The 11,745-nt window shown below is 30.2% G+C and overlaps 1 protein-coding gene and 1 long non-coding RNA gene across 4 annotated transcripts; one reads left to right on the forward strand and one right to left on the reverse strand.

Annotated features, from left to right (window-relative positions):
• Positions 1 to 521: 521 nt before the first annotated feature.
• On the forward strand, positions 522 to 4,016 carry LOC145109173 (CBS domain-containing protein CBSX1, chloroplastic-like). The gene is made up of 8 exons (XM_079046283.1): positions 522 to 859; positions 1,387 to 1,474; positions 1,577 to 1,641; positions 1,720 to 1,768; positions 1,862 to 1,914; positions 2,990 to 3,105; positions 3,200 to 3,257; positions 3,740 to 4,016. Exons 1-8 carry the CDS (start codon positions 656 to 658, stop codon positions 3,812 to 3,814), a joined length of 708 nt encoding a protein of 235 aa, XP_078902409.1. The 5' UTR covers positions 522 to 655; the 3' UTR covers positions 3,815 to 4,016.
• On the reverse strand, positions 3,226 to 8,990 carry LOC145109174 (uncharacterized). 3 transcript variants are annotated; one of them, XR_013708814.1, is made up of 6 exons: positions 8,755 to 8,990; positions 8,056 to 8,331; positions 7,600 to 7,678; positions 7,464 to 7,508; positions 5,701 to 5,900; positions 3,262 to 3,276 (listed from the first exon to the last, which is right to left on the reverse strand). It is a non-coding gene; the product is annotated as an uncharacterized LOC145109174 (long non-coding RNA). The 3 variants fall into 3 exon arrangements; XR_013708815.1 differs by lacking the exon at positions 5,701 to 5,900 and having other exon boundaries at positions 3,226 to 3,276; positions 8,755 to 8,984; XR_013708813.1 differs by lacking the exons at positions 3,262 to 3,276; positions 5,701 to 5,900 and having other exon boundaries at positions 7,264 to 7,508; positions 8,755 to 8,982.
• Between the last annotated feature and the right edge of the window lie 2,755 nt (positions 8,991 to 11,745).

The following is an 11,745-nucleotide window of genomic DNA, read 5'->3' on the forward strand; positions in this document are numbered from 1 at the left end:
GGTATCGACAACTCACCTCCGGTAGCCACCACCTCGATGCCTCCCAACCCTTCATCATTGTAGCCCCATCCTTGACACTATTGATGGTCTTCTTTGTGTCACCGATGGTGAGAGCAGAGTAAAGTGCTTTAAGGTGTCATCAACGCGGATGGGGGTGGGAGCTAGTGCTTTAAGATGTCATCAACGCGGATGGGGGTGGGAGCTAGTGTAACGAGCAGTGAAACAAAAAGGTGATAAGTGTTGGTTTTGGTTGGATGGTCCATTTTGCTATAAATAATAAAAAGGGTGATAAGTGTTGGTTTTGGTTGGATGGTCCATTTTGCTATAAATAATAAGTGATAATAATCAAAACAAACAAATAAATAATAAAATCTAAATAAACATATAAAATGAATGACAAAACAATGATTTTAGGATAATTGACATACTAAAACAATTAACTTTCATGCCCAAACTACAACTAAACCTTCTAAAAAGGCTACATTTATGTTGGAAATTTTTTAAAACTATATTAAAAGAAAAACAAAACCACAGCCATAAGAGTTTCCAAGAATCCACGATATTTTACATCGGCGTCTGGAATTTCTCCGCCAGAGGCCGCATTAGATATCTCATCCCCATCTCCCTCCTCCACGCAACATCGACACCGTCATCCATGGCTTCTATCCCTCCGCTTCTAGACCCATTATCTCTCTCTCAATTCCGTTCCTCCACCCTCTTCCACCATCATCCGCTTTCTCTAATCTCACCCCCTCCATCATTTATCTATACTCTCCCATCTTCTCGCCTCCTTCCAGTTTCTCGCAGACCCACTTTCACCGTCGCCGGAGCAGCTACCTTGACCGGTAATTCCGTACCGGTACACTTTTTTTCTCAAATATTCTGTGAATCTAAGTTTCCCGTAATTTGTTTGTGGATCTTTACAGATGTATATAATCAATAATCATGTTCGTCTGATTTTTAAGTTGCTTGTACAAAATTGAGCTTGGTTGTTCATTTACTATCGGTCGTTCTGCTCCTCCGTGTACTTATTTAGGTGTAATTCGTTAGTTAATAACAAATTTTCGGACTGGATAAGAAGATTCAAAGAAAATTTTGTAAGAGGAATTTCATCAAACACTTTGTAGGCATAATGGGGACATAAAGTAGTACGCTTTTATATCTACTCGCATATCGCTCTTCAAAATTCAAATAGTATATCAGCAACATAAACAACTTAAAAGCAGCCATCGAAAAAGGAACTAAGCAACAGACTTTAATTACATAAATCTTGAAGTGAAACAAAAATCATAGAATTCGTCACCAATCTGTCCCTTACACTAAACCCTTTCAAACTCTTAATTTCTTTCCTTCAGGATCTTTGACAAGTTTGGTTCTTGTTTCTAGCCAAGAAATGGAGTCTTAATTGTGGGTGATTTCATGACTACAAAAGAAGAGTTACATGTCGTTAAGCCCACAACAACAGTAGACGAAGGTATTGCTTCATTGCTTCATTTCAATTTGCAATTTGCAACAAACAAATTCATCAATCTCTTAACTTTCTTCCCCTATTTTTCTAATGGATTTCATCCAACAGCTCTAGAAGCTCTTGTAGAACACAGAATAACAGGATTTCCTGTAATCGATGATAACTGGAAATTGGTAACGTTTTTTTTTCCCTCTCTATTTGATTGAATTGATATTCTTTATAACGTATTTAGAGCTTGATTCTTGTTACAGGTTGGATTGGTTTCAGATTATGACTTATTAGCACTGGACTCTGTATCAGGTAATAAGCATAACTTAAAATACCAAAAAGATTTAAATTTTATTTGTGGGTCCCACTTTTTATATTTTCTAATATTCCAATATTTTTCATTAGGCCCTGCCCGACCTGATACGGGCATGTTCCCGGAAGTTGATAGCACCTGGAAGGTAATTATTCATTTAATTTTTATTTATTTTTCAAAAATATTTAAAGAGATCATGGTGTTTATTTCTTTTTATTTTGTAAACATGTTTTAGATCATGGATATTTTTTTAGCTACTTGAAATACATATAATATGTATTTTAAACAAGGGTTAATCTCATAAAAGACCTTACATTTTGTGTTTTTTCCGGATTAAACCTCAACTTTATTTATTTTTTTCATGAAAAAGACCTTGCATTTTTTCATTTTTTCCGATCCAACCTTTTTAGTCATTTTTCTCTAAAAAAGTTGTAAAATGTGAGGGGTTTTTCAGGAAAAACTAAAAAAGTTGAGGATTTATTTGGAAACATTTAGAAGGCTGAGGGTTTTAAAAAAAAAAAAAGACAGTTGAGGGTTTTTTTGGAAAAAAGAAAAAAACATAAGGTCTTTTTCATGAAAAAAATAAAGACTGAGGTTTAATCTGGAAAAAACATAAAATATAAGGCCTCTTATGAGATTAACCCTTTAAACAAAATGAAAAAAGTTTATATGCAAATTAGGGTTTTATGGAGAAAAGTCTTCGTATTTTGGGAAAATTTCTGATAAAGTCTTAGGGTTTTTTTTTTAACAGAAAAGTCCCGATTATTTAATATTTGGGTCAAATTAACGAAAAATACGTTATTTTTATTTTAACAGGAAATGACAGATTATCGTGTAAAATTAAATAATCAAGACCTTTTTGTTCAAAAAAAAAAAATTAGGACCTTATCAAAATTTTTCCCAAAATAATGAGAATTTTCTGCATAAAACCCATGCAAATTATATAACAATATATCTTTATTTAATTAAAGTTTATTACATAAAGTAACATCTTTTTCTTTATTTATCAAGTTTAGTTTCATATTTATACAAAACAAACAACATGTTTGAATGACTCCTTCCTTTCTTCCCTCCCAACATGACAATGGAATGTAATGATCCATTCCATTCCTTTCATGATTCCATTCCATCATACCAAACAGACCATAACTATCAAACTCAATCTATTCTTTTTGTTGGATTAGCTTCGTATTGTAATTTCATATATTAAAAAATTACAGACATTTAATGAAGTACAAAATTTGCTAAGTAAAACTGATGGGAAGTTGGTTGGTGATTTAATGACACCTGCGCCATTAGTAGTTCGTGAAAATACTAATCTTGAAGATGCTGCAAGGTTTGTTCAACCTTATTTTTCACAAATTTATTTTTATTATCATTTTATAACAAAAAAAAAATCTTATACAGTAATTTTTTTTTCATGATGTCAGATTGTTACTTGAAACCAAATATCGCCGCCTTCCAGTTGTAGATGGGGAGGGAAAGCTGGTAAAAACCTTCTTTAGTACTGTCAAAAAAAGGGAAATTGTCAGAAAAAAGGGAAATTGTCAGAAAAGTCCAAATATTTTCGGAAAAGTTACACTTTAGTCCCTAAGTTTTTTTTTGAACATAAAAGTCCCGATTATTTCATTTTGGCTTAAGTTAACAAAAAAAATCTTTTTTTTTCTTTTAACAGTAAATGACATATTATCGTGTTTTTACAAATAATCAGGACTTTTATGTTAAAAAAAAACTTGGGACTAAAGTGTAACTTTTCCGAAAATATTGAGACTTTTCTGACTTTAAAAAATATTCAACAAAATGTCGGCATACTTGGGTAAATAAAAAGGAAAACTAATTAAGGGAAAATTCGTAAAATGTTACGTTTTATAGTTGAAATTGATGAATATTGTGAAATTTGAGTTTTGGGATGTAAGGGTAAAACGGTCATTTAGTATCCATTCTAATAGCCATTGTTTTTACATATGAAGGTGGGGATTATTACAAGAGGAAATGTTGTAAGAGCTGCCTTACAAATAAAAAAGGCGAGTGAAATGAAAACATAATGTTTGAAGGAATAGTTGCGTTGGTGATTTTTATGCATGTAGCAAACTAGTAATGAAATTAGTTCCAAAATTTTTGGTAATTTGTAATAAAACTTAATTTTTTATTTGTAGATCTACTATAATTATCCAATTGAGATCATAATGTTGTAGTATTGTTTTTCCAAACAAGTAATGTCATTCAATGGGGCATCGTTATAATTTACTTCGTGAAAATGGTAGGGACAATTTTCATACAAAGGCACATGCAATGTACTTTTCACATTTCATATTCACAATTACTTATCACTTTTGTCAATATCCGTATAACTACTCATTACCATCAAAATTTAATTCTTATATGTCGCATTGATTAGATAAAATCACTCATGACCATTTTTGGAGCCTTAAAAATGGAAATATTATATATAAAGCAATACTCCCCAAAACTGATTATAGAAGCGTTTTATAACTTTTGAATTAAAAAGTTTAGTCTTGAACTTGTCAATGGCGACCTTTAATAGAAGCAGATTGTTACAACATTATCAATAACCAAGCACAATCGATCGTTTTGTATTAGCAACCAATTAGATTAATTATGATATTTAACAAATTTGGGCAAGAAATGAGGGATTTCATCATTTCGGGATAAAAAAGGATTCTTGAAAATGCATTACTAAATCAACCACATCATATTCAATTACATCCCAAAAGCATTTGATAAAATCAAACATAAAATCATCGGGGATCTGGGGATTTTTCATTCCCACAATCATGTATCGCTATTTTAATTCATAGTCTTGTGAAAGGATCTTCAATGAACAAAATATGATCAACATTTAGGATTTTAGAAAACTCGATTTACATGATAATTCGATTCATATGAAGATGGTTGAACTTGGAAGTAAAGTACTTAAAAAATTTGTGTTACATGGTTGAACATATCATGAAAGTTTTTGAGTTTTCATCTCCCTCCACCCCAACATATTTTATCATTTTTCTTTACAGAAGACAATCTTCCAAATCAATCATGGTTGCTATTCCACCATCCAAACGTGTATCCATATTATTGATTTTTGTTCGAAGATCAACCTTAGTAGAACTTTGAATATTTTTCCATATAAAAGTAATCATTTCTTGATATTACTTTTGAGCAATTAAAGCTTCTTTTTAAACAAAGCCCACGCATAACCTTCTGATGATAAGCCCAAGTATCTTTGTTCGATTCCTTTCGTTCCAAATGACATTTGTTTGATTCCTTCAACCCACACTTAGTTATTACTTATGTGTGCAACCTCCTTCTACCCACACTTAGTTATTTGTACAACTTTTTTATTTGCCTTTAGTCAGCTGCTTTTTATCTGTCGTTATTTTTTTTTTCGTACTCCCGTTTCTTTTATTCATTCAGGTGGAAGCCCATTACCATTAACTTAATTGAGCCCATTATCTAAGGATTAGTACGAACTTTAAAAAAACACATTACTTCACTGATGTGATCGGCAATTCAGCATATTATAGAACCGGAGTAATGTCAAATCCTATTTTGTATGGCAATTCTATTGTTTTGCTGTCCCACAAATAATATAATTAGTTATTTTTTTAATATTAATATTAAATTTAATTATTGATTAATTTATCTTTTTAGATTGTTATTATATTAATACAAATACATAAATATATTGAGAATAGTTTTAATTTATATTTTTAATGGGAAATTAGATATCATCCTATATTTTCTTCTCAATCATCCTCATACCCATGTCAAATGGTGACATGTGTCACATTTAATGAAATTAATAATATTTTAATTCATTTGTCACAATTTAGCATATATAATTTAGTTTCTCCTTTTTAATACGTTTTTATTAGATTTTATATTTATAAAACAAAACAATCATTGAGCCCATTACCATTACTCTCGGTTCTCTAAGACGATTGATGATGCTAAGAACCTTCCGTTGAAATGAATAATGATCCGGTATTCCTCTAAAATCATCTCATTCATAGAAAAAAAACAACTTGATGAGAATTCAAGTAATCAAGATGTCGTTTCTTCGCCAAAGAGAATTCAACTAACAACTCCAATCTCGACATCTTTGTTTCTTGGTACCTAAGAAATTAATCATGTATCAATTGCATAAATCTTTTATCCAATTTCGTTTATCCATGCTCCCAAATGTTGCCAAGAGTCATAAGTTAGAGAGATAATTTGTAGTTTGTTGTAGTCTTATCTATCTCCTTGAATAGAGGCTGTAAACTAGATTGGTTTGTTTTATGTTTCCTTACATAAATACATGAATCATAATTGGTGAATATATATATATATATATATATATATATATATATATATAGGGAAAAGTTCAATAGTGAACCATAATTATTGGTTCTTCAAGGAACCAAATTTTTTTTTCAATTTCTAAAGCTTATTCTTTATCGAAAAAAAAATCTAAAAATATCTAAATTTATATATTAACATTGTGAATGTGAAAAATATTTTTCGGATTCACCGTGTGAATCCGGATTAACATTGTGAATTTTCAAAGATTCACATTGTGAATTTGACGTAAAAAAAAAAAAATCGAATTTGATTTCATTGGAAAAAGGATAAAAAGTTATGAATTTTTGTATTTTTAGGTTTTTTTTTAATAAAAAATAAGTTCTAAAAGTTGAAAAAAAATTGGTTCATTGGTTCCTTGGTTAATTATGGTTCTCTATTGAACCTCACCCTATATATATATATATATATATATATATATATATATATACACACACACTAGCCATTTACCCGCGCCAAGAGACGGGTGTGAATAGTTTTTTTTTAGAAATTAGTTTCTAGAGGAGATTCAGCGAATAGTATTATTTCATGGATATTTTTTTTCAATTAATTTTCTTTCGAAAGCTTGAGACCTTTCTTTTGATGCAGTGCAAGCGATCTATACAGTTTGAACAGTGTGATGAATACCCCTGGTTTAAACCCTATTGTTAAAGCTTTTATTAATTTCGTTTGAGGATAAAATGATCATATTTACAAAAATAGAATAATAATAAATAAAAAAATAAAAACATCTTAATAGATAGATTTATCAATCAAAGGACCAACCGTTTATAAAAGTAAAACCTCAAGGATTGTCTATGGCGTGATGTTGAAAGATGTATAAAACTAAAAATTTGTCGGAAGCATAGAGACCATTTTTGAAACTTACTCATGTATAATTCTAGATAATAAATAAAAATTCAATTAAAAAGAAAAGGGAAAAAGCAATTTATAACTTGTTCCCTCTTGAATTTTTTTTTTTTTTGTCAAAGCTTGAGGCATATGTAATTCACGTTTTGTTAACTTGCAAATAAAAAGGCAAAGATCAAAATTCTCAAATGAGTATTCTATTGGAAGCATCTAATAAAGTAACTCCTCATGGTGGTTCACAAACCAAATGTAAGCAATGAAAAGCATCTAGTGTGTTATCGTCTAAAAGTACCGGCTAATAGATGGAACTTATATACCTTTCCAATAATGTATAGTAAAAAATGTGAAATATGCAAGAAAAAATAAACTAAAAGTTTCAACTTTGGACACTCGGTTCTGGAACCAAGAAGTATGTCAAAAGAAATACTGTATTAAATAAATATATAAGTAGAGATCACATCATGTTTGCATTTTCAAGATTGTAGTTACCTCAAAAAGCTCCAAAACTAAGAAATTCCAATAGTCCAAGCAAACCTGTTGAACACATTAACAGAACTAAAGATCAAAGAATATGCAAGACTACTAAATTTGGAAACAAAAAATATCTTGTAAAGCTCTGCATTACCAATAGATGGAATGTTTATGAGATACTACGGGCTAGCTGCCGAGTTCATTACACAAATTCCCTTCGCGCCTATCTACATCTGAACAAAAAAGAACTTCAAAATAAAGATGTCTCTCAATAGAATCTAGGTTGGATCTTTACCTTACCATCCAACCAAATCAAGCAAAATATGCATATGATGTTAATCTATCTTCAAAATATAGTTAGAACACTGAGATGAACAATAAAAATATATTAAAGGCCTTGGCATAGCCTACACCGATACACAATCCATAGTCACTTACTTGTTTTTCAAATATTAATCTTTCTTACTTTCAAAATAAAAACCCACTCAGATTTAACAAAAAATTATGATTCGAGAAGCTACAAATCCATAATCACTCTGGTGTATCCCTTGATTCTCCATTATGAATGTTAGAAATCAGATGAAGTTAAACTAATTTAAAAGAATCAAACCTTTGTAGACCCAATCTTCGTGTTTCTCTATTTCCTTTAACTTTTCTCAAATCTGAAAGAGGTCTCCAGTAGCATGTTCGATGTCCGCCGTTTATGATTGTGTGGGTCTGAATACATATGGGTCGAGTGAACAGAAAAAGGGTAAGGGTTTAAAGGGAAGATACTTTGGAACATTGATTATGTTTGTCTAAAAACAGAGGCCAGGATTTTGGCGGCGGTCCTTTTGATCGAAATAACATCCAGCCCATCAAAACTACAAAAAAATGAAATCTTTACCTACAAACATGGGAAAACATAAAAATCATAAAAAGTTAGATCATTTGCATATTTCCAACATGTGTCTTCATTTGCATATGAAAAACTTAAAAAAATAATAATAATTAGAACTGTGAATCAAACACCCACAATTTTCCTCAGATATGCAAATATAAAAAGAGGATTGTCATAGATTTTCAAGGTGAAATTGACCATAAGAATATCGAACAAAGGGGTGAACCAAGCCCTAGCTTCCAAACAATCAAAATCAATCGGATCTCCACCCATATTTTAGAAAAATACATACACAGAAAATTAGACAAATACACATACAAATACAGACACATATGAACACGAATAAAAACACACACACACAATATTTCACAAATAAATGAAGAAATATGCCCATAGTGTTGGAATCGAAAGGGAGGAAAGAAAGATTACCTATTTGACTTCAAATCGCCGGAAAACTTCAGTCATCAGTATTCAAATATGCCATTTCAAGAAACCCACCATCAACCTATGTTTGAATAGAGAGAGAAAGCCAGAGAGAGAGGGGGGTTAGGTTTCAAGTGGGTCTAATAGCGATGGTGCGATGGTCCTGACTGATTCAAGGTGTGTGCTCCTGGTATGGTGTGAGACTGTGTAGCTGGTGTGCTTGGCGGTGACAAAAACACTAAATCTCGACCACTCATCTCAAATAATGAGTGGCTAAGAATAAAACATAAAAACACTATAAAAAAGCTGATGTAGGCGGTGACAATTTTGAAAATACGTCAAAGTTTGTGATTAACTATGGACCAGGAGGGATAGCTCTGTCATTTTGCACTCAAATCATATGAGAGCTTATTCTTTTCTTCCTAGTCGTGATATGCTTCTTCTTTCTCCCCTAAACTTTTCTTGATCTGGATTTTTCTCAAGCGTAATTCCATAGAATATGAAATCGACCTAAATCTTCTCAATCTTATTCCACAAAACCCTAGAAATCTGCCCCATCAACGAGAACTCGCAACAAAAAACCCAAGTTTTGGTTCTATATCAATTCAACGAAAATCCATAGTCGCGTCCCTAATTGACGAGATTTATTTCTTCAATAAATCGATTTATTCAGATCAAACATCGATCGTGGTTGTTTCAAACACAAAAACCTCTCCAAATGGGAAAATTACCTCTATTACATGTTTTCTGATTTTAGATTTTGATAAATTAGATCTTATATTCTCTGAATATCTTAATAGTATATGAAATGACTATTCTATTAATAGTTTGTTTAACTTTTTATGTTAATTTGTTGATTAATCACATAATCTAACACTACATTAGCAAACTAGGGTTTGATAGATTAGTATTATGTTTTGATGAACTTATGGGTTTTAGTTTAAGATACTCTGTAATTGAATCTATTGGTTTTATGCTTCTGACTATAATACGTTTTGAGAATCTGAGGATTTGTTATTCTATTTTGACATAATCGAATCCATCTCTCTGTATTTCTAGTCCGACAATATCACATTTGGATTCATATTCTAGATAATATAGATTATAAATTGTCTCTTGTAATAGGCTTCAGGAAGCTGTTATTTTGTTTATTCTAAATTGTGAATTATTTTTCTGAAAATGTTTATTGTAGCTATGGTTTGTATTTGATCCATATTCACTATAGCTTGAGTTAGGAATGGAGTTGTTTATTGTAGTTTCGGTTAAATGTTTTTTGAAACTGTTTACTGTAGCAATGATTAGTGTTTAATACCCATTTAAAGTGGAAATTGTTTGTTCAGGTTGGTAGTGGTTGTTAACCTAAGGTCTGATTATGTCTATTCTTTTATATTTTATATAATATTAAATCTTTTGTCTGAATTATATTAGATATTACTAATCGAAGTTAAGTAAATGTGAGCCTAATAACCTGATATTATACATATTCTTAGTTGATAAGTTAGATCTTGATTTTTTTTATATAGATGTTATTTTATTAGAAACTACTTTCTTTAAACCTTTTATGATGAATTAATGTGAAACATTCTGAAATTACGTCTCATATTACGATTTTAGACATTATGATTTTGTTGGAAACAACTTGCTTTGAACCTTTTGGTGAATAATGTGTAATATCTTATTTTACACATTCTTCTTTTGTTGGAAACAACTCTGTTTTGAACCTTTTTGTAAAGTGTTGTGATACTACTTGATTAACAATGAAGGAATGTGATATATTCTGGAATTATGTGTCATATTCTGATGTAAAATATGTAATATTCTAAGTATTATGATTAGTAAAAATTGAGTTCTAATGATATTTTGTTGATTAATTAGATAACGCGTTACACATACATTGAAATAATGTTTAATACATAAATATTCTAGGCATTCTGATTTAACACAATTTCTTATTCCTTCTCATTTGGATTTTCAATCTTGTGATTCTGATTATGAAACTAGATCAAGTTCTCGATCGTCAAATATTCCTAAATAAAAGAAACCGAAGCTTTTTATTCCAACAAATGGTTTATTCTACACAATCGGATTTAGAGTTTGCATCCAGAGTTATTCCAGGTAACGTATAATACTATAATTTCTTCACTGTTATATATTTGTGTGTGATTTTGAGTTAATGTATTATAATCATTGATTTTATCTTTGTATGTGACTTTGAGTTAATATATTCATCTCTGAGATATTTTATAAATCTATGTGTTTTGATTATAGTATAGTTTTAGTCAAAAATCACTGTGTATTTTCGAAGATGTATTATAATCAAGATATTTCATTGTATAGTTATCTCTGAAACTCACGACGTAATGTAATATAGTATTGTATAACATATAATTTAGAACTACCTCTATTAACATAAAGGTCTAATTAGGTGATTAGGTTATCTGATCTTTTGTTTTTTATATAATATTAAATCTCTTATTTGAATTATACTACATATTACTAATCGAAATTAAAGGAACATAAACTTTATTTGGAGTCAGTACCATGTGGACAATTATGTTTTTTTTGTTATTTTATCTCAGATTCTACTTTGTGTATTGTTAATAATGTCATGATCATATTAGATTTGTGTAACATTTAATGTGAAAATAAAATAAAATTCTCTAATTGTAAATTATTTATTAAACAATTTTAATATTGTTAATTATTTGTAGAATGTTAGAATATTCTAGTATAATAAATTGTTTGTTTATATCATAGTTTTATTGTTTTAATAAAAGTATGGTTTATGTTTTGATACAGTTGAAATGAAGAAACTACTAAATCAAGGGAAAAATGAGTGTTTGATCCTAAAAGAAAGAATGTTGAATAATTTCTATCATCGGAAATAGATAAAGGCAAAAAAAAAAGTCATACTTCATGATACTTCGTCTGATAGCTCGTCATCTGATCAAGACGCGTCAACAGAATATGAACATGTACATATGACATTATAGTTGT

This window comes from Lactuca virosa, chromosome 4 (genome assembly GCF_052849685.1).
Source record: "Lactuca virosa cultivar CGN04683 chromosome 4, Lactuca_virosa_CGN04683_v6, whole genome shotgun sequence".
Taxonomy (NCBI): Eukaryota; Viridiplantae; Streptophyta; class Magnoliopsida; order Asterales; family Asteraceae; genus Lactuca; species Lactuca virosa.